This window comes from Budorcas taxicolor, chromosome 5 (assembly GCF_023091745.1).
Source record: "Budorcas taxicolor isolate Tak-1 chromosome 5, Takin1.1, whole genome shotgun sequence".
NCBI classification, from domain to species: Eukaryota; Metazoa; Chordata; class Mammalia; order Artiodactyla; family Bovidae; genus Budorcas; species Budorcas taxicolor.
Genome location: NC_068914.1, coordinates 157,907,059 through 157,929,680, shown reverse-complemented (window position 1 = coordinate 157,929,680; position 22,622 = coordinate 157,907,059). Strand labels below are relative to the sequence as shown.

General features: G+C 52.6%; 1 protein-coding gene across 1 annotated transcript in view; it reads left to right on the top strand.

Moving 5' to 3' along the window:
- EFCAB6 (EF-hand calcium binding domain 6) overlaps positions 1 to 22,622 on the top strand; it is a 231,875-nt gene that overhangs the window by 186,778 nt on the left and 22,475 nt on the right. The window contains exons 23-24 of the mRNA XM_052640994.1: positions 1,981 to 2,176; positions 5,490 to 5,681. Coding sequence (XP_052496954.1) covers positions 1,981 to 2,176; positions 5,490 to 5,681 — 388 coding nt within the window. The remainder of the gene's footprint in view (positions 1 to 1,980; positions 2,177 to 5,489; positions 5,682 to 22,622) is intronic.

The following is a 22,622-nucleotide window of genomic DNA, read 5'->3' as shown; positions in this document are numbered from 1 at the left end:
AACATAGACTCCTAGAGAGCAAGTCATTTTCCCTTAAAATTTTAAAGGATAGTGTTCTATTGCCTATGTGTATATACATGTATATGTATACATGTATGTATATGTATGTACATGTAAGTGTATGAGTGTGGATGTGTGTGTGTGTTTGTAGAGAGAAAAGAAGGACCATTTCATCCTCAAATGCCTGTATCCTCTTCTTCCTTAAATAGGGTCTCCTCTCACTAAATCTATTTCCGGCTGAACATGAATTCAAATGCATTCAGTGAATAAATCACGAAAAATAGCACCAGCTAAATAATCAACTAAATGATTACAAGAGACTCTTGTTAAAATGCAGTTAGGCCTGATAACTTTCGTAAACACCACAAGGGCTGTGGAATTTCTGTAGTCCACCTGTCAATGGGGTGATCAACTTTTTTACGAGTTGAAACCTTAATAAGGATCCATCGCTCAGTTGCTTGTTTCTTCTCAAAGACCTCTTGATGATAAACATCTCTGTTATTTATAATTATATGTAGATTATTCTTTTCTAGATCCAAAATAGACTTTTCTAAATAATACTGAGATTAGCATATGCATTTGATTTTATTACTAAATTTTAATACCAAGTTGGCAATTTACCCTGCCGATGAAATGGAGCTGATTATCCTCTTCCTTGGCGTCTCGGCCACGCGAGCCAGAGACGCAGGGCCCGTGGAAAGCAGCTCTGCAGCTGTGGTTGGAGAAACACGGCTCTTGGCTCCTTCTCTTTAGAAGCTGCTATTCCCGTTGCTGGAAACCTTCCTCTCCACTTCCTGGTGTTCCGAGCTGTTCTTTGATACACGCTCCATTTTGCGAAGGAGTGCATAGGGGTTAAGATGCCAGTGATCCCCAGGGAATCTGTTACAGAAACGTGAACTTTGAGTGTCATCAAGCTATGTTTTGCATTATTTTACATCTTTAATAAATAAGCTCTATAGTCTCAGGAAACTTGGATTTGCTCTCGCAGAGTCTTCTTTTAGAATTAAAGATATTTTTCTGTGTGTTGGAGTGGAGCGCAGGAGCCTCTTTTTCTGCATGGATGTCCTTGTTCAGATGCACACCCACATGGAATTTCTTTCTAAAATATTTTTACTTATTTATCTGCTGCGTCGCATCTTAGTTGGGCCATGTGAGCTCTTTCGGTGCGGTACCCAGACTCTCCAGTTATGACGTGTGGGCTTAGTTGCCCCGCAGCACATGCGGTCTTCGTTCCCCAACCAGGGATCGAACCTGCATCTCCTGCCATGTAAGGTGGATTCTTAACCACTGGACCACCAGGGAATTGATATTTGAGAAAATACTAAGGTGTGTAGGTTTTGTTAAAATGTTTTGGGTGCTCTCAGCTTGCCGACATAGTTTCAACCACTCTGAAAAAGAATTTAACATCTATTTTACTCAGCCCCTCTTTTCCTTGTCACTGGCTCTGACGTGCTCCCCTGATTTCAGAGTCCCTGCCATTTCTCAGTGAGGGCCGTGGTCAGCTAAGGTCTCGAGGAACACAGCCCCTGCCCCCACCTCCTGAGTCCTGCCTCCATCCCAGCTCTGCCATCACCATCTGCATCTCCCCAGATCACGCCTCCGCACACGTCACGCCCGTGCTGAAGCTCCTGCACCTGCCCCCATCACAGGGCCGGATTCCTCCAGCCAGTCCTCCTCCCCCACCCTCTGCTCTTCAAACCCTGTGAGCCTGACTGTCCAGCCTTCAAGACTCAGAGCGCCAGCGCAGCGCGGTCTGTGGTCCCAGCAGCAGCAGCGGAGCCGCACCCTCTCCCGCCGTAGCCCTTCCCTGAGCCCTCTTGCAACAGCATAGCTGACCCGTGTGCGGCCCCTACAGGCCAGGAAAGGGCGCCTCACCTTTGTTCGTGTCCTCTGCACTGTTTTGTACTCAGCAGGTGTTTGTTGATTGAGTAAGTGATGGCATTTTTAACTAATATATTGTGTTCTTTCTTTGGGGACAAGTTGGGGAATCGGCTGGCACAATAACTCCATCAATTACCTTGACTTCTTGCGAGCAGTGGAGAACAGCAAGCCGACGAGACCTCAGTCCCAGGAGAAAGAGGAGAGCGTGCCCATCAATTTTGCAGCCCTAAATCCAGAGGAGGCTCTGAAGAACATCCAGGAGGTCGTCGCCGCCTCCAGCCTGGCTTTGTCAATGGTATGGCAGGCCACACACGCCTTTACGTGGGGACTGAGGCCCTGGCACCATGCCAGCTCCTGAAAACCACCTCACAAACCGGCCCCTCCCCCTGGACCCCTCCCCCTCCCTCCACTCTCCTGGGGCATCAGAACCCGATAGTGGGTCGGGCAGACTGTTTGTGTGAGCACACGTGTGTGTCCAGTTTTGCCCCGTGCAAAGCTGCCATGATCACAGCCAGCATGTGTTGTGTGAGGCCGAAGCACTCGCCTCCAGCAGAGGCAGGATCTGCCGTGAGGGCAGCGGTTTCGGGGCAAAGAGGGCAGAGGATGGAGGCCTCAGGAGAGAGTGGGCTCCTGGGCCCATGTGGGTGGGCAATGCCATCTCAAGGTGGCCTTGAAGAGGCTGCCCAGGGCAGGGCTGTGGCCAAAGACTCACTGTGACCGGAGCCCCAGGAGTGTGAGAAGGGAGTGCCCCCAGTACACTGACGTTGAGGCTGACATTTCTTGACCCCGTGGGGTATGTCAAGACCCAGCCTACATGGGGATAGTGCCATGGGATGCATCCTCGGAAGACAGTGCCTGGGCCATGCTCCTGGCGAGGGGCTGGTCCCCCTTGAGGGTCCCCACGTGAGCTGCCCTCTGCAGCAGACGTGGGAAGAGGAGATGCCGTGTGCAGAGGGCAGGCCTTGCCGCCTGATGAGACGGCGAATCCAGAGCCACCCGTGCGATGTTGGGTGTGTGGTCCAGACGGCACAGTGGGAGCAGGGCTGTCTCTGTGACTGCGATACACAGACCCAAGGACCCGCCCAAACACCCAGGCCCGGGGTTTTTTAACTCCCTTAGCGCTGGGAGGCAAGCTGGGCTCCTGAGTCCAAGCCTCAGGGGTCAGGGGGAGAGACGAGAGGCCAGAGGCAGCCCAGCCAGCCTGTGACTGTTCGGGAATGCCAGCGAGCGTGGCCTTCCTCCCGGACAGCAGAGATGGCCTGTGTGTAGGAGTTCACGAGGATCTGACACTTTCGTGTCTTTTTTTTTTTTAACGACTATCTAAAGATCACGGATTAGTATGGCCTCGCTGCGGGTCAGCTGGAATCCCCTCTATATACCCTGTCGACACCAGGTTGCCCGGGCCCAGGGGTCGCCTTCTGAGGGTTGCAAACTCAATGTGCACGGGGGGGCCGGAAGTAAGGAAGTGACGCAGGGGCTGGGGGTGGCCGCAGCAGGCCGGGCGCACAGCCCTGTCCAGAGGGCAGCTTCTGCTCAGCGCCTCCGCTGACCGACCGCTGCTAAGCTGAGAAATGGTCCCAGCTCGGCTAGATCTTTGCATTTTTTATGAGCAGCTATGAAAGCTCCTGATTTCTCAATGCCAACACATGTTTCAGATCTGTCAGAGGCACCGTGCAGGCCAAATAAGTCCACTGCAGGGTGGCCCTGCCCTCTCCCAGCTCAGGGTGGTTCTCAAACTGAGGTCCATAGAAACTGCGGGAGGAGCTACAGTTCTCACTCCCGAGAAACACTCTTTAGGAGGTGAGGTTTTAAGCAGGAGAGTGAGATTCTCTGGCCACAAGACTGCAGGTGGCCTGAATGGGGAGGGTGGCCTTTGTGGCAGGGAGGGAAGGAAGGAATGACTGTCTGGGGAGAGGGGTCAGCACGGGGACCAGAGACACAAACGGCGTCTCCGCAGGTCCCGGGGGACCCATCTCAGTGCAGCCTCATTTCTGAAATGATGCAGCAACACCTTGTATATCTGTGCAGAGTCTATAGCTCCCTGCTGCTGCTGCTGCTGCTGCTGCTAAGTCGCTTCAGTCGTGTCCGACTCTGTGCGACCCCATAGATGGCAGCCCACCGGGCTCCGCCGTCCCTGGGATTCTCCAGGCAAGAACACTGGAGTGGGTTGCCAGTTCCTTCTCCAATGCATGAATGTGAAAAGTGAAAGTGAAGTCGCTCAGTTGTGTCCGACTCTTCGTGACCCCATGGACTGTAGCCTACCAGGCTCCTCCGTCCATGCCTTTGCATACCTGAGCCTCCCTGCCCCCAGCCTGTGGCTTGTCAGGCTGGACTGATGCACGAGGAAGCCACCCAGCCCCGGGGAAGTGTGGGTCACGTGGCCACAGTGAGCCAGACCCCAGCTCACCTTGCGGCTCCACGGGGCCTTCTAACGCCCTCAGGACAGGATGTTCAGTCAGCGCCCTTCATCTGGAGGGTTGTTCCCCTTACCAACCTGTTGAGATCCACTGTGCACAGGTACCTGGGACGGATGTGACTTCAGGTTTGCTGTAGTAAAATTTAGACCAACGTGAGTTCTGAAGTCCCGGTTTCTGTACTGAAGACGTTCAGAACAGAGAGGTTGAGGCCTTACTGTGGATAACACGGCCAAGGTTCAAAGCCTACCTCCCAGCCGTGGCGCCAGAGGCTTCCCACCATCCCTGGCTGTGTCGTAATACCACAGGCAAACACAAACTCGCAGCCAGACAGCAATTTGAGGTTAATTTAGTGACACGGATAACACCACCCCCTGGACCGATGAGGGTGCCTAATTAGTCCTGAGTGACAATTAACTGCAAGGGAATTTGGGTTTCGGTCTGCAAGCACGTTCAATTCTCACTTAAACTAAGATCTTAACCTGCACCTTGATATAGGTTTTCTAATGCAAGAGAAACTAACAATTTTGTTTCAACAGATGGGGGAAACGTGCTTCCTTTTTATAGCAAATGTTTGCACTTTGGTTTGACTGCTGTTCTGCTGGGTCGACACTGTCTTCCCCAGCTCCTCCAGCACAGATGTCGGTAGTGGGGTGTCCCTGGGAAGGAAGGCCGTGCAGGCTCTGGCCAAGGGTGGGCAAAGGACAGCAGCCTCAGGGTTCAAGCCCTGGGGTGGGGATGGGAGGGGTGGTCCCCGAGTCCTCCTCCTGGCCACACTTCTGATGTTAGACTCCTATCACGAGACCCCTGCCCTACATCCCAGTGCAGTGGAATTTCACCTGAGCCTCTAGTTATGAATGATTCATTCAGGAGCTCAAGTTTAATGATGAAGAGGCCTCAGGCAGGTTCCTTCACCCCTCGGCTTCAGACCAGTGAGGGTGGGGTTCCTGTTTCACTCCTCTTCCTCTTCATATCCAGGGAGGGAGGGAAGTGAGTTTCCTCAACAACACATCGGCTCCTGTACCAGGCGCACCTTCTACCTGCCTCTCAGTCCTGGGGCATTCATTTAGTAATTTAGAATCTACAGGGAGTGCCCATTCACTTGCTTTTATTTGCATTCCAAAAAGCAATACTTAAGAAAAAATATTTTTGAAATATTAGACTGTAATATCTGCTTTATTTTTTTAATTGTAGGCATTTTCTGCATTGGATAAAGAGGACACTGGGTTTGTAAAGGCTTCGGATTTTGGACAGGTTCTTAAGGATTTCTGTTACAAACTAACAGATAACCAGTATCATTATTTTTTGAGAAAACTCAGACTTCATCTCACCCCCTACATAAATTGGAAATATTTTCTCCAGAACTTCAGCAGTTACATTGAGGAGGTAAGAGTGTCCGCAGCACATAAGCATTTCTCTTTGGAAAAGGGCTAAAATTAGTCTTGGAAAAATAGATAATTGATTAAAACTGTGTCACATAAATAGGCAGCCACCTGAGTTAATTAGCTTTTTATAAATGAAAAGTTGATATTGATTCTATGTCGAGTGTCAGAAGGTACATATGTATCCTTTATTTCACTGAAATGTTATTTTATTTTACTGATTTTCAAAGAAGTTTAGGAGAGGCTTCAAAGTTCTAGGAGTCATAGATCCCTGAAGATGATCTGGTGTCCGGAGAAGTCCGGCCCTGAGGGAGCTGGGACCCACTTAGGAGACCCTTGTTGGGACCCAGTGTTCCAGGCTCTGGGCCTTGCAGCAGCCAAGCCTGGGGTAGGTAGGGGTCAGCGTGGTTGTAGAGGGGTCCTGGGGGAAGTCTGAGAGGACTTCCTGAAGGAGAGTGGGTGGCTGCTCTCCATGGGGCTCTCGTTCATTCCCGGGACCACTTCTCCGGCTGCGTGAACTATCCCTTCTTAGGCCATTTCCTCCATCTCTAACTGCACATGAACCAGCGTCAGTAGTGACGATCACAGGCTACTGTCAGTGGGCTTGGACCTCTTTGGCCTCCATTCTGTGCTGAGTCAGAGGGCGCTATGGTCCCTGCCTTCCTGGAAGGGGAGATAAAAACAGATGTGAAAAATACAAAAATAAGGCGGCAGCTAAATCTCAACAGGCTGTGCTGGGATGTATTTTATTACACACACACACACACACACACACACACACTGTCATAGCTGGATTCTCCTTGCCTGGAGAATTCCATGGACAGAGGAACCTGGCGGGCTACAGTCCATAGGGTCGCAAAGAGTCGGCCACAACTGTAGCGACTTAGCACACAGGCACACGTAGCTGGAGGCTCAGGTCATTTCCGACTGCACACATTTGTATACAGTCAACATCTGAGTCCATAAATCCTCAATCACTTACGTGGGATAAACTCTCGGAAGTGAGATGGCTAGAGCAAACAGTATGAACATTTTTAAGGTCTGAGGCTCAACGCAGTAATAATGACAGCAGCAGAGTCTGTGTGCGAGGCACTGTTCTTAACCCTTTATACGCACGAACTGGTGTATTCTTCTGCTGTCACGAAGAGGCACACGCTAGTAATATCCCATTTCATGGACGAGAACGCTGGGGCATGGATGTCAGGTCGTTGGCCAGTCACTCCCGGAGGTGGTGGCAGAGCTGGTTAGTGGCCCCCGAAGCCTGGCTCCCGCCTCCGGGCTTCTAAACACTGTGCCAGCTCCTCTGGGGACTGCGAAGAGTTTCATCTTTGCCATTTAGATGGTCATTCCTATGTACTATTGTGTTTCCTGGTTTAAAACTATACATATATATATATATACATACATATATAGATACATACATATGACATTATATCAAACTCTGTCTTCAGAGCTTTAGGTTTTCTTGCTGTACTATCAGGAATTTAAGATTTATTCATGTCATTACATTGGCGTCAGTTCACTCACTGAAGCTGCTGTAGAACTAGCCAGTGAAGTGACAAGTGGATTCATTCTGTTGAATGAGCAAACCCCATTCAGTTGTCCTGCTGCTCATGGTGGGCAGGTGGTTTGCCGTTTTCTCCGCAGCAAGCAGAGCACAGTCGGCCTTCCGTGACTGTGTCCTTCGCACACTCAGGGTCACTCCGCGTGGACCGACTGGGTCGGGGAGGGGGCGGGACGGCACAGGTTCAGCTCCACACACCCCCACGGTGGCTGCAGCGATCAGTGTGTACTCCGGCCGGCCCTGTGGGAGAGCTCCCCATGCACCATATCCTGGAGCCCTGGGTATTATCAAGATTCAATTTCTGCCAACACTTTCTAATGTTATCAGCCACCCAGGCCCCCTCCTCTGGGAACTGCCTGAAAGGGCCCCACTTCTTTGTCGGGTGGTCGTTGTAAATATCTCCTCCTGATGTGTGACTTGTCTTTTCTCTTTGCTTATGGTGACTCTCCCTATTTTTATGTGACTTATATCTTTTCGCTGATTTTAAAAGAAATACCTGTTAAGAAAAGTTTTGAAAATACGAGTGTTAAAAAAAAAAAAGAAAACAGTCATTTCACCCCACGATGATGGTGCAACAGTAACAAGCTCCATCCTGCTGAGCGAGACCTTCTGAGCTCCGGGTCCACCCCGTGCATCACCTCACCTGGGATGAGGGAGGGGATGGGTGGAGCAGGTGGGCTCGGAAGTCGGGTACCACCCTCCTGCTTCCTCAGCCGGGTGGATGCCGGGCAGTTCAGCTTCCGAGCTGGTCTTCTTCCCAGGGCCCAGGGGCTGCTTCGGAGAGCTTATCCGTCTATTTCTAGTGCATCCCCGCCCCGTTCTTTTATTGTGGTGAAACACATAGACTGTAGTGTCACCGTCTTATCCTTTTCCAAGTGCACAGCCCAGGGGCATTAAGTCCACCCATGTTGCTGTGTAACCATCTCCAGAACTTTCTTGATCTTGCAAAACCAAGCCTCTGTCCCCATTAAACACTTAACTCCCGACCCTTCTCCCCCAGTCTCTGGCAAACCCCGTTCTGCTTTCTCTATGAACCTGACAACTTTAGGTGCCTCGGATGAGTGAAATCATACGATATCTGTCCTTTCGTGTCTGGCTTGGTTCTCTAAGCGTAATGCCTTCAGAGTTCATCCTTTTGTAGCACATGTCAGAATGCCCTTCCTTGTTAAGTCTCATAATATCTGTTGTGTGGATAGACTGTATTTTGCTTACCCATTCACCTATCAGCACACACTTGGGTTGCTTCCAAGTTTTACCTCCTGTGAATAATGCCGCCGTGAACCTGAGCATACAAACCGAATGCGTGTTTTTACACAGTGGAGGTTACGCTGTAGGTGTAATCGCATATCTTGCTTTTTTTCTCCTTAACATTACATGTCACTTCAAGTTCTTCCAAACACAAGTTAAATGTCTGTATAACAGTCCATTGACTCTTTATTTTTAAGCATTTAGAGTTTTTTCCCCCCAAGTTTTTGAGATTGTCATTTATTTTGCAGTGAACACCTTGTATGTCTACGTCCACATTTTGGATTTTTTCTCCTAAAGAAAGAAACTGAGAAATGAAATAACTGGGTTCAAAGGATAGGAATGCTTTTATTGATCTGGAAAGCAGCCCCATTTAAAGGAAATAATTTCTTTTTCTGTGAGGTTGCATCCTATGAAATTGCCGTCTTTAGAGCCTAAATGATTGACTCCTGACAATTTCATATGGTTCAAGCTAATAGTGATAGTTGCCATTTGTATCCATTTACATGATTAGCAATCATTGTGATGGAGAAAATTAAAGTCACCCTCGGGATAAAGTGTTAACATTTGGAATGAAAGTGTTAATCACTCAGTCATGTCCGACTCTTTGCAACCCCATGGACTGTAGCCTGCCAGGTGCTCCTCTGTCCGTGGGATTCTCCAGGCAAAAATACTGGAGTGGGTTGCCACACCCTCCTCCAGGGGATCTTCCCGACCCAGGGATCGAACCTGGGCCTCCTGCATTGCAGGCAGATTCTTTACCACCAGGAAAGCCCAGTATCTTGATATATTTACCTCTAGCCTGCTTCCCTATACAGACATCCTTTGGCGGGGGGGGGGGGGGGGGGGGGGGGGGGGGGGGGGCGGGGCGGGTCAAGGACAGGGAGCATGTGCTGCTGAATTGGGGGGTTGCTGGGGCTTTTCCTCAACTCTTAAAAGACTTTCTGTAAACAAACATTTATTATTTGTATCAAAGTAGTATATGCCCATATAGAAAAAAAAAGGAATTGTTGCAAAAGATTCCAGAACAGAGACCACTTGATCAGCTGTTCACCCCAGTCCCATCCCACAAAGCAGCCCCTGTAACCCCTGCTGATTCTCTAGCTATACCTCCTTATCCCTCAGCTTCTTGTCCCCCCAGTTTCTTAGCCATCCCCCCCCCTGGAACTTTCACCATTTCCCACCCCAGCACCCAGCCTCTCCTCTAGGCCCCTGCACATCCCTCCCGGAGCTGCCTCTTCCCCTCCCATGACATCACTGGCATTTCCGCGTCAACAGTGTGTCTCTAAAGCGTGGATCTGGTGGGATGTGCCCCCTCCCACCCACTTTGTCCATCAGCCAGGGCTTCCGGTGGGCCGCTGTGCACCCAGCACTGGGCAGGGTCCTGAGGTAAGCCATTGAGCCAGGCCTGTATCCTAGCAAGAGAGACAGATGAGCAATGAGAACACATATCAGATATCAGCATCTGATCTGTGCTGTGGGGTCAGATAAAGCTGGGCAGAGGAGGGCCCGGTGAGAAGGGGCTGTCTGAGCTGAGACCCGGTGGAAAGGAGGGAGGGAGCTGTTTGACCACTGGTGGGGGGCGGCGCCCTGGAGAGCCCAGCTGGCTTGAAGGTTGGCTGCCGGGGCTGGGGCGAGGGGCAGGGCAGAGAGGGCTAGGAGCAGGCACCCAGGGAGCAATGGGGTGGGCGGCCTCGTAGCACTTTGAACCGCGTGGAGACCCAGAGAAGGTTTGGGGAGAAGAGTGTCGTGACCATGCAGGGCCTCGGGGGAGAAGACCTGGGGGCCGGGGGCCCAGCAGGGAGGCTCCTTTGGCAAGTGGAAGGCGAGAGAATGAATCAGGAGCAGCCCTTCGACTGAGGAAGGAGGCAGGGGGCAGGTGTCCTGGGGCATCACCGACGCCCCATCGCTGGACTCACAGTGGCTTCCAGGCCTCCAACTGCTACAGCGTGGCCTTGCCAAGCACCCATGAGCACATGCCCAAACCCTTCCCATGGCCCCCCCGGCCACGCGGAGTCCTCACGGGCCCCGTTCCGAGGTTGCACCATTGGCAGCGGAGGAGGCCCGACCCTGCTCACGGGTCCCTCTGAGCATCTCTGCCGGCTCTGGAGTCCCTGAGCCCAGAGCATGGCGAGGAGGGGTGTTCCCAGAGCCTCGAGTGTTGCCCCCTGCTTCCCCCCATGCTGGTTCTACCTGACCTCATCTCGGAGTCCCCTGCAGCTCCGGAAGCACCTTGCTGAACATTCCTAAGAGGAGGCTTTGGGACTAATTGTAACGCGGGTGACGGCAGGAAGTGTGCTTCGAGACAGAAGGGAGCCAGGGGGCTGGAGGGGCTGCAGCAGGGATGCCGGCACCCCCCGGCCCACTGCTCGGCCCTCCTGCTCTGCCCGTCCGCATGCACTAGGCGCTTGGGGTGAAATGGTATCAGCCCCTGAACTGGCTCGGGGAGGAGGTGTGAAGATGGAGGTGCCTTTACCAGAAGAGCAGGTTGAGGCTGGGACTGCTCACCTGAAGGATGGGGCCACGGGGCGACCACGGATGTTCCGGGCACGTCCATCTGCTGTTGGGGGAGGGGGCAGGGGCAGACCACCTGGGCCCCACACCCCTTGCTCCAGAATTCAGGTCCCAGACCCTGGAGACGTCTCAGCAGGGATGTGGTCAACTCCCACGAGGGTGGACTGGGATGGCGAGGCGGCTGTGGATGAGCCAGGACCTGCCCCACCTGGTAGCGATTTCAGAAGTCTAGTTGCAGGCCAACGACCATTCTTGACAGAAGGAAAAGAAGTTAACTAACAACAGGAACAGTTAATGCATCCTCCTCGAGCTCATTAAATAGGACACCAGCCATCCCTTCCTCTAGGGGATGCACGGGCGGCAAGTAATTAAAAGGAGATTACCGAAATGTAATTAAGGCAGTCGGGACCTCTCCTCGCAGAGGAAGTTCGCTGTGAATAATCCCCAGCTGAACTGAATCCGCTCTTGGAGAAGGGACAGCTGCAAAGGTAGGGGAGGCGTCGCGAAAGGCCTTGCGGGAGCTGGGAGCACCCGGAGCGTGAAGACGGCGGCTGCACCCGTCTCTTAGATGGGGTGCCAAATGCCCCCCAAATCTGTATAGATCTATCTCCTGTGTCCATCACACACTGCAGGGAAAAGCGCCTCAGCTCCCATCACACCAAATGCTGCGGTACTTTCCAGATCCCAGGGTGCAGCTGAGCCCTGGCGTTTCGGCCCCTGCTGCCCCGTGGCACACCCCTGAAGCGCTCCTCAAAGTGGTGGGGGGCGCGTAGCCAGTACAGATCGACCATCCTAGCATTGGCTCCACGTGTGGGCCCCGCGTTCCCCCCAGGGACCCCACACCACCACCCAGCCCCGAGCCCACAAGCTGCGGACCACTGAGGCAGGCACCAGTCAGCTTTGCCGGCCAGAATCAGGATGAGATTCTCGCCTAGGTGGCACCAAAGAGGAGCAAGGAGATATTATGAAAACCGAAGCACTCCCGGGGCCTCAGTTGCAAAGTAAAGAAAGATTAACCAGGACAAGCTGTGGACGTCAGCACCAACACCTTTCTCACAAGATTCTTGCAAGCCGGGTGAAGACGTCACCTGAGTGTCTGCCCTCAGCAAATACCACTTTTTCATTTCTGGGAAAAACATTTTACCTTCAAAAAGCTACGTGCGAGCTATATAGAGTATCACTTGTTTTTAGAAAATCATTTCTGTTTAACATTTAAGTCTTAAAGTGAAATTTCAGTATCCTTGGTGAATATAAAATAATGCTCAGAGCAGACATAGAATTTTTAAAAGACACAGTAGGAACCCATATAAAATCTTTCTACTTTATTACCATGGAAATAATGGAATTTTTAACAAAGCGCATCCTTATTCAATGCAGAGTAATTATTTTGCCACATTTTAGCTAACCGAGACCCAGTGAGATCAGTCCTTACCTGGTGTTTATAATATATCACCTCTGAACTTATCCAGCAAGAGGTTAAGCAACTTGGAAATGATTTTTTTCCAAGAGAGAATTTAAGGTTGTAGTTTTCAACCAAAGAAGAGACTGTAACCCACATCAAAATGGTTGTAATCTTTCATGAGCATCATGTTTATATTGGTTGCCAACACTGTTACTTTGATTTATTTTTCTTTTTATTGTAAGTATAATGGTGTCCATGTATTTTTAATGAATATTGTAAAGAATGGGGACATTTCCTTTTCAGGAAAAGGTCCAAAGATTATTGGAAATAAATTAAACAAATTATTAAGATATGCCATTCCAGTTATTTACTCTTTCCCCTGATGCCAAAAAAAAAAAATCCAAGTGCTCTAGATATAATTTGGGGGATTTTTGAATGTTTCCCCTAAATTTCACTGACTTTCCACTTCCAATGGAATACTTGCTTCCTGTTGTCATTGTTGTCCTGGAGACGGTCGAGGACACGGCAGCTTGGGAGGGATATCTCAGGTCACTTGGACACTTGGGGTGACCTTGGTGACAGTGCAGGGTGAGGGGCTCTGGGCCACCGTGCCTGAGCTAAAGGAAAAGAAACACAGTCAACCGCCTGGGATGAAAATGACACCGTCATACCAGACGAGCAGTCAGGGGCCAGCCTGCTCAGGTTACCTGACCACCAGTCAGCATGACGCACTGTCCTTCTCACGAGGTTAAAATGCATGTGTGCATGCTAAGTTGCTTCAGTCGTGTCTGACTCTTTGTGACCCTATGGACTGGGCTCCTCTGTCCATGGGATTCTCTTAGGCAAGAGCGCTGGAGGGGGCTGCCGTGCCCTCCTCAGGGGATCTTCCAGCCCAGGGATCGAGCCCGAGTCTCTCTTGTCTCCTGCACTGGTAGGCGGTTTCTTTACCACTAGCACCACCTGCAAAAGACCCAGTTCTCCCAAACCCGAGTGGTTGAAGCACCCCACAGTCCAGGGCCCCACCTGGACCTGGAGCTGCCAGTCGGAAGGAAGAGCAGTGCCCCCGCCACCCGCGCCTTCGTCAGCTTCCAGGAGGGGTGGGCGGTCGGGAGGACTGGGCACCTGCTGCTCTAGCAGCTGCCAGACAGGCCCCGGCTGGAAGCAGGACAGGCTCGCCCGCCAAAGCAGACTCAGCCTGGTCTCCACGCGTCTCGCAGAAAAGCGAAGGGGCCGTGCCAGGCTTGCAGCCACCTGAGCCCGCTCACCGCCAGCAGGGCCAGCCTCAGCCCGTCTCCAGGGGTCCCTGGGCAACTCTTCCAGTACCTCACGAGCATTCCCCTGGTATCCGGGCTGGCATTCCCTCCCTATTCGTACCTAGGCGGGACGCTCTCTGCCTGTTCAAGTAAGCAGACTGTGGTGTAGACTCTGCCCCAGAGACCCTCACTCATTTTGTCCCTCCAGGGATTTGTGATCCAATTCAATTGCCGTGTTTGGATCAATTAAACACCAGCATTGAGCTGTACTACTGATTCTACAAGGTCGTGACCGTATCAGGAAGCTAGGAATCAATCTAAGAAGTCATTGTCCCAAGCAAGCCTTGCAGAGCAAATCCAGGATGGCACTTGCGTCTTAATTGTTACCCTGTACCTGTGTGTCTGTCTTGGAGGGGAGCTGCTTGGGTTCTGGCTTTAACTGCCCGATTCAACTGGGAGCTTCTTACCTCCCCACGTTTAGCAAATGTGAACAACGATGTGCGGGGCCCTGGGCCAGCCCTGGTATCCAGGCTGGTGGGAGGACAGGTGAGCACGCACACACCTCCCCAGGGGCAAGGACTGCTCCGGCAGAAATGGCCCCAACCATTCGTGAAGGAACCAGAAAGCTCCACCTCTTGGCCTTCACTGAGGCCTGAATATGAATGGTCCCTGATAAGAGACTCGGAGGAGGAAGCGCGTCACCTCCCTGGTAATCAGAGGCCCGCAGTAGGCTCTCAGTCTGTGTTGATGCCTTTCTTGGGTAGGCTCTGTACTCGTGCGTGTGGTGGGGGCTGGGGCCACGGGAGGATGGGAGAGCACAGCTCTGAAGTCAGGCCGTGTTGAGCTCCGTCATCAGCTCACAGGGGAGCAGCCCAGGTCCTGATCTCTTCAGGGAGAAACCCCACTTACTTATCTAGAAACAGGGAGGACACAGCTGCCCCCAAGGGCAAGGAGAGGGTCAGAGGAGCTTCCGCGATGCTGTAGCTCAGAGCCTGGATGAAAGAGCACAGCAAAAGGTGGCTCCCAGGACCGGGTCTCAGTAAACCTGGGTTCAGTTTGAAGCTTGAAGCTTGGCTTGAGTGTAGCCCTTCCAAAGGAAAAGGAAGCTGAAATCTCCAGATCTGGGTCTGTTCATCGCCCAGAAAGAATCCCTGCTCCGTCAGAGACTCCAGGGTGGGCAGCGTCACACCCCAGGAAACCCGAGTGGTACCTGCAGTTCTGGCGTATCTCTCTCACTTCTGCACGCAGCGTGCTGAACTGCCAAGGCCGATCCGTCCATCACTAAGGCCTCCAGACCTCCCAATACCCGAGCGTCCACCCTTGGCCCCGTGCGCGGGGGGTCCCTGGGAGTTGCCGAAGTTGGTTTCTTGATCCAGCGGGAGGTGTCTGTATCAGCACATTTGCACGCAGAGCTTTCACTTTATTTTCATCTAGATTTTTTAAATGTCTTATCTTTTTTTTTTGACAGGCAGTTTTGCTGCTGTTGTTATTTTTAGCATTCATTAATTCACTGTAAATACAAATGAAGATACAGTACAATTAATTTCTTTGCTAATCAAAATATTTGATCAAATGAAGCCATTTTTCAATCCTTAGAAGCAATTACACTGCTCTTTAAACGGAAGTGGAAGAATTCTTTCCCGAGTATTTCTAATTAGGAGTTTTTGCTACCTGCTCTGTTCTTGTTCTGTATGAACTTTCAGGATTTTATTTTCACTCCTCCTCTAAGGAATCATGGGAAAAAACTGTTTAATTGTCTCCCTAAGTATTCAGAACAAAACTTAGTAGAAGAACCATGCAGTCTGATTAGCTTAATTATATCCTTCCTAAGACTTAAATCAATATACCGATGTGTTTCTAACCTGAGAGCTGGAGCAGGCCTTGCTGAACCGTGTGGTCCCAGCCAGGTGAAGGCCACCTTGGACGCCCACAGGATGAGCGACATCAAGTCCTTTTGCTCGGTGACCATCAAGGAGCAGTGAGAGCCAAAAGGCCCCCTTGTCTTCTCTGCAGTCTGAGCTCAGTACCTTTTATTCCTCACTAGCCAGAAATTCAGAACCGAATCAGTCAGCGTCGCTGTGTAACAGAGAGCCCCAGCACCGCCAGGACTGTAAACACTTGTTCAGCTTTTTGCGTGTGGGCTGGCTGGCCTGGGCTCAGCTCTGGTGGCCTCCCTGGGATGTCTCTGCTCCCTTGGACCAGAGTGAAGCAGGTGAGCTCCTCTCAAGACAGCACCACAGACACAGCGGGGCTTGCCGACCACGCAAAGTCTTCTTAGTGCTTCGACCCCGTGGCTCTGGCTGACGTTCCCTTGGCCAAAGCAGTCGTATGGCTGAGCGCAAAGCTGTGGGATAGGGAACCATTCTCAGCTCTTCGGTGGGAGGAAACCCAGAGCCGCGTGGCAAAGGCTGTGGGGACGGGAGCTGAGGAAGCAGGCCTTGAGTGCCGCGTGCCTCCAGGAAGCATACACTCGCGTGTCTCCGTCTCCAGCTGCACTGGATCTCTGGACAGTTCGCCCACCCTCCCTGCCGTGTTCTCGCTTCCCTGTTGTCTAGAGAAGTTGCTTAGGATACTATGTCATGGAAAATTGATAAGTCAGCCAAGACGTGGCTGGACATAATTTATTGACAGGGTACTAGAAGGCTCTTTTCTAAAATCACTCCCTTAATAGAGCTATTGAAATGAGAGTACAATGAACCCGAACATGAGCTAACGGAATTCCTGGGTCAGTGAGCCGTCCAGAGCACACCCTGCCTGTGTCGCTGATTCTCGTCCTTGGCTAACTTTCCCCACCTTGTTTGAACTGGGGGGCACAGGCTTCTCCCTTGGGGTTTCCCCATGCGTGCATGCTCAGTTGCTAAGCCATGTGCACCTCTTTTGCAGCCCCATGGATTGCAGCCAGCCAGGCTCCCCTGTCCGTGGGATTTCCCAGGCAAGAATACTGGAGTGGGTGGCCACGCCCTCCTCCAGGGGACCTTCCTGTCCCAGGGACCAAACCCATAACCCCCTTCAAATATGAGTTCCCCCCAGCAGAGCCAGAGCTGATTCCGGACCCAGTGGGGTGCTCCCTGTCTTTCCCCTGTCTCGTGGAGTGATTCTCGTGGGGAGTTCCCTCCGACTGGTGTGGCTGTCACGACACTACAGATGGAGAGCCTTGGCCCGGAGAAGTGAGGCGCCTGCATAAGGTCCGGCTGGAAGATGGGAGAGCAGGGCGGTACCCTGGCCATCCCGAGTCTGAGCCCACGGCAGGCCCGAGGCCGCTGGCTAGGCTGGCTAGAAGCCCAGGTTCTCCCCCGCCCCGGGTGTGTGACCACACCTAGACCAGGCTCCCACCCCGGGCAGGTTGGCTTAGCCTGCAGGCCAGAGCCGGCGCCAGGCACCTCTCCCTTCCGATGGCTTGCGACAGAGACCGTGGCAGCCAGGAGCCAGGACTCAAACCCACGTCTGCCCCGCCTCCTGACTCAGGCCAAAATGTCTCTTACAAAGCCGGCAGGAGCAGCGCGAAGGCCGCCCGTGCTGGCCAGCCATCGGGTGAAGCGCCGCGTGTGTCATCCTGTTGAGATCTGAGGCTGCCCTTGGAGACGGTTTGGTTTTATCCCCGTGGGTAAAGGGAGGGTGGAGGGTGTGCGTCTTGCTCGAGGCCACCGGAAAGAGCCGTGCGGAGTTGTGTTCAGCCCTGGCCGGCGCCAAAGCCCTCAGTTGACCGTGAGCTGTCCTCACCATCCACCCCGGCCCCTCCTCTGGACCGGCCCAGCCTCTGACCCCCTTTGGCTTGATCCAAATCAGCCAAAACTTGGATTCCTGGTGTGGCTTCCCTGACAGTGCTCCAGAGGCATGTGCGACCATCCCTTCTTCCTGTTCTGTGTCAGGCGCTAAGTGATGATGGCAAGTGCGGCCTGAGCCCCAGGGGGACAGGACAGGTTCTGGGGGGGCGCCTGCACTGAGCCTATAAGCTTCCCCCGATGGTCACCCAGCACTGTGTGTGCTTGGAGACACCCCAGTCTGAGCAGAAGGCAGCATCAGAGATGTCAGGGCTGTGTGGGGAGGGGAGGGGCTTTGAGCTGGGGCAGAAGAGGTGGCTCTGGGAATTCAGCACAGGTCTCCCTCTGACCCCACAACTCAGGCCGCCTCCCTCTGACCCCCCAATCCAGGCTGCCTCCCTCTGACCCCCAATCCAGGCCACCTCCCTCTAACCCCCCAGTCCATGCCTCCTCCCTCTGACCCCCCAATCCAGGCTGCCTCCTTCTGACCCCGCACTGGTTGGAGCCGCCTCTTGGGTGAGTCCAAGCAGTAGCAGGATTTAGAACCACTGGATTTCACTGTAAAGCTTGGTTTTTACTAAATGAGATACTTGGCTACATTTGAGTCCAAGAAAAGCTCCGCAGACGCCCGGTGCTGTTAGCCGGCTCTTTGCTGACTGTGTGCTTCCTGTCTTGGCACATTTTTCCTTTCATGTATTGTGCTGCTGCCGCCGGGCAGTCACAAAGGGGACCGGGAGTTTTCTTTTCGGCGCAGGTGGTCTGTATTTCTCTGTGATATCAAGAGGGACGAGTGTTTAGTAAAACAAGGATCTATACGAATACCCTTGAAAAAATGAGAGAGGATTCCTTCCAAACATGGAAATCATCCTGTAATTGGGTCAAACAGTAGTGCATAAGATTCCACTATTTTTTTTTCTCTCATTTGTAAAGTCACCGGAAGAGCCTTGCAAGCATCCAGTTGTCAGATGACAGGCTGCAGGAGGAGCGGGCTCACCGCTCCCGCTCCAGACAGTCGTGGGGACGGAAGCAGGGCCCGACGCCCCATCCCTTCCCCAAGCTGTCTTGCAGCTGCGATCCCTATCCTGAGGAGGCCTTTTATGTAAAGCGTAGTTGGTTTTGGAAAGTGACATTTGCATCTGAAGATAGTGGTGTCTTTTCTGATGAGGAGAAACGTTGCTTCCAGTTATAGAAAAAGCCCTATTTTCCCCCATTCAGATAGAACGGTCACGTGACAAGTGCCAGGGACATAAAAGCGCCAGACCAAGAGCCATCTGTCCCTCCCCGGCGTCTCCAGTCACCCGGAGCACGGCTTTGCAGAAAAGCAAGGTGGGGACCAGAACATGGGCGCCTGACCGCCTCGAGCCCAGTGCCCCTGATGGGCAAGCCGGGAGGCCCTGCCCTCCCGAGGCCAGTGGGTGCCCCGGGTGGCACGGGGTGGGGAGGGCTGGGACCGCATGCCCAGGGCCCGGGGACCTTCTGGTCTCAGGCTGGTCCCGTGTACACCAGGGCGATGGCCGTGGTGCCGCTGGGGGCGGGGCCCCCGGTGACCTCTGTTTCAGTTTGTGTCCTGTTTGTAGTTTCCAAGTTTTCTGCCATGAACACACAATAATCACCTCTGCTGGCAGCCCAAGAATATTCTCCAACCAGCCGTGAAACCAGCTTTGGGACAAATCCGAGTCGCCCTCCCTCTCTGTGTCCTCAGTCTGGCCCCTGATGTGGCTCTGGGGGCTTGGGGAAGAGAACTGGAGGGTTCAGGAGGCCAGCGCTGCTCCCCCGACCTTCCGGGGCCCGGGGACCTTCCGTTCCCAGCTTGCCGCGTGAGGTTTGCGAGGATGTGTGCCTCCTTCACCTCCGGGCTCTGAGGTTTCCTCCTCAGGGAGCGATTCCCATCAGCTGTGTCGAGAGTACACAACCCGTCTCGTAATCTCTGCTCACCTGTGAAACTGGCTCTCCTCTCTCTCCCCGGCCCCAAGACCCTCCCCTGGCAGAGGCTATTTAAGGATCATCTTTTACTTCCATCTCCCGCACATCAGCAGAAGAGCCAGGCATGCAGCAGACGCTCCCGGGGCGTCTGTGGATGGCCCCATGCAGCCATCGTGGGTGTGCATTGCGTGTTCATCCTCTCTGGGTGCATCACCCGTGTGTGGGTCACATGCCTGCCTCAGGTGCTTGGGCTGCCCCCGTTCCCGCCCCTCCCTCTGGGGCTCTGGGATTCAGTGTGACCCACGTGTCACTGTGATTTCCTGCCCAGGCAGAGGTGGGCAGTCACACCGAGCAGGGCTCCTGGACCCCCACCCCTCCTCTGCATTGCTTGCCACCGAGCCGTCCCTGCCTCCTGACCTCCGGACCCCAACCCGCGGGAGAGGGAGGCAAGACTCGCAGCTCAGGAGCCCCAGTCATCTGCCCGCCTCTGCCCTGGCTTACTCCTCCTCCAGAGAACAAGTGTTAGTGCTGGTGTGTGTGTACACACGTGTGCGTGTATGTGGTCATGTGGACCAACTTGCTGCACCCCTTCCCACTCTGCACACCGCAAGCATTTTACCATACTGTTAAACTATTTCTTGAAGCCTTCCAAATAGCTGCATTGTAGAAATACTGTGGTTTATTTAGCCATTCTCCTGATTTAGACAATTTTGACCTCCAAAATGTTGCTAATTTTTTGTGAACTGTGTAAATAATACTGTATGTGTGTTAGTTGCTCAGTCGTGTCTGACTCCTTGCGACCCCCTGGACTGTAGCCCCCCAGGCTCCTCTGTCCATGGGATTCTCCAGGCAAGAATCCTGGAGTGGGTTGCCAATTCCTTTTCCAAACAATACCGTAACGATCGTGATTTCACGAGTTCACCTTGTTCACTTCCTTGAGGAGAGTCTTCGAAGGGCAGGCGCCAGGCGGGAGCACAGGCACCCTCACGGCTCCGCCTACCTTATTCTGCCTTCCCCAACGCTGATATTGTCACTCCGGAAATTTGTGTTTCTTAGAAGAAAAACAAACGGAATCTTGGTTTCATTTCCTTTTTTTTTTAAAGAGTGGTGAAATTTTTTAAATAACTATTTCGCTTGTGGCCGCACTGTGTCTTCATCGCGGCACGTGGGCTTTGCGTCAGCTGTGATCGGCGGGGGCTGCTCTTCAGCTGTGGTTGCGGGCTTCCTGTAGCAGTGGCTTCTTGTTGCAGAGCGCAGGCTCTGGACGCCAGCTCGGCACTTGTGGCACGTGGGCTTAGCTGCTCCACAGCCTGTGGGATGATCCCAGACCGCGGGGTGAACCTGTGTCCCCAGCCTTGGAAGGCAAGATTCTCAACCACTGGACCACCAGAGAAGCCTCTAGATCAGAGCTTTTTAACAGAAGACCTAGGGTGGCCGTGCAGAGCAGTCATTTGTTTGATTGGCTGTGTTGGTGACACTGCTTATCCATTCTTTCTCTGAACAAAGGTCAAGGCCCCACTGTGTGCCGGGTTCTTTAAAGCACTCGGGGACTCAGCAGTGAGCAAAAGACCGGAGCCCTGGCCTTGAAGTTTATTTTCTGTTGGGATGGAGAACAATTAGGGTAAATATAAGGGGGATCAGAGAGCGGAACGTGGGATGGAGAAGGAGAAGGGAAAGGGCGCGGGAGTGAACGGGTCGTTCGGCTCAGGAACGTGGTGTGAACCCTGAGGGGAGGGCAGGAACAGCAAGTGCCAGGGCCCTGAGGCAGGAACGAGCTTGTGTGTATGAAGCACAGCAGGTGGCTGGCACGGAGTGAGGTCAGAGGTCCCAGTGGGCGGGCTGGCGGCCCTTGTGATGCCCTGCCGGTTGCTCCAAGCAACGTGGGGAGCCACTGGAGAGCTGTGCATGACCTGGCCTGCACTTTACAGAGGTCGTCCTCAGGGGAAAGTGGTGCTGGCTTTCTGATTATGGCTTGGCCCTCCCGCACCCCTCTGCCCAGAGGACAAGTGCTAGCACATACGTGCATGTGATGCTCCTGCGTGTGTACTTTTAACAGATTGAGGGTGGAAGGAAGGGGGCTGTAATTTGTGGCAAGACGATGGTGGCCTGGACCAGGAGGTGAGGGTGGAGCAGTCAGCTTCCAGGTATGCACTGGGCGTGGGGCCACTGGGGTTTGGGGGAGGTTTGGATGATAGATGATAGACAGATTGCATGACGGACGCATCACAGAGGACTCCAGGCTGGGCCACTGGGCGTTTCCATTTGCTGAGATGCAGGCCTCGGCGGGGGCGGGGGGAGGGGGATGGTATTTTGAAGCTGTTAACTCAAGAGGGAAGAGAGAATCCCTTTATGAAACTGGGATGTTCAGTTTTGCTTAGGAGGGCTGCCCTCACCCAAAGATATCTTGGAGTCAACCAGAGCCACACTGCACCCTGCTGCTTTTTGTTTTTATTCCACTTATAAGTGATATCATATGGTAATTGCCTTTCTCTGTCTGCCTTACTTCACTCAGTGTGACAATATCTAGGTCCATCCCTGTTGCAACAAATGGCACTGTAAATGCCAGAACAATGTAAACGTTCCTTTTTATGGCTGAGCAATACTCCATCGCGATGGCAGCCCACTCCAGTGTTCTTGCCTGGAGAATCCCAGGGACGGGGGAGCCTGGTGGGCTGCCGTCTATGGAGTCGCACAGAGTCGGACACGACTGAGGCGACTTAGCAGCAGCAGCAGCAGCACCCTATCGCACGTGTCCCACACCTCCTCCTTCCTGCTGCCTTTGTAGGTTTGCAACAATGGGCTTTGTGATGTCAGGGCTCAGTCACAGAAGAGGCTTCTTCTCTCTCAAGAACAGCCTGAGTAGGTGTCCACTGTTCTACTTGTATGTCCGGGGCCTTACTGTTCTCATTCTGTTGTTCTGTTTATATCAAGTTTGTGATGTTTTTATATCTGGTGACTCAAAAACATCGTTGCTAGCCTCTCCCAAAAATTTCATGGCAAATCTCACATTATTTATGTCTCTATATTAAAGTTTAATATCTATGTCTAATGGGTCCCCCCTCAAATAGCCATTGTGATTTTTGCTAGAGTTTTATTTATTTATAATTTGAAAAAGGTTTTCTCTTTTGAAATGGAGTCTTCACATCCAGAAACATGGTATGTGTCTGTTTTTAGTTCAGTCTTGCTTTGATAACCTTCAGTAGAATGTGTCTGGCTTCCTTCATATAGGTCTCATGCCTTTCAGATGAAATCTATCCCAAAGTATTCAATAGCTTTGTCATTA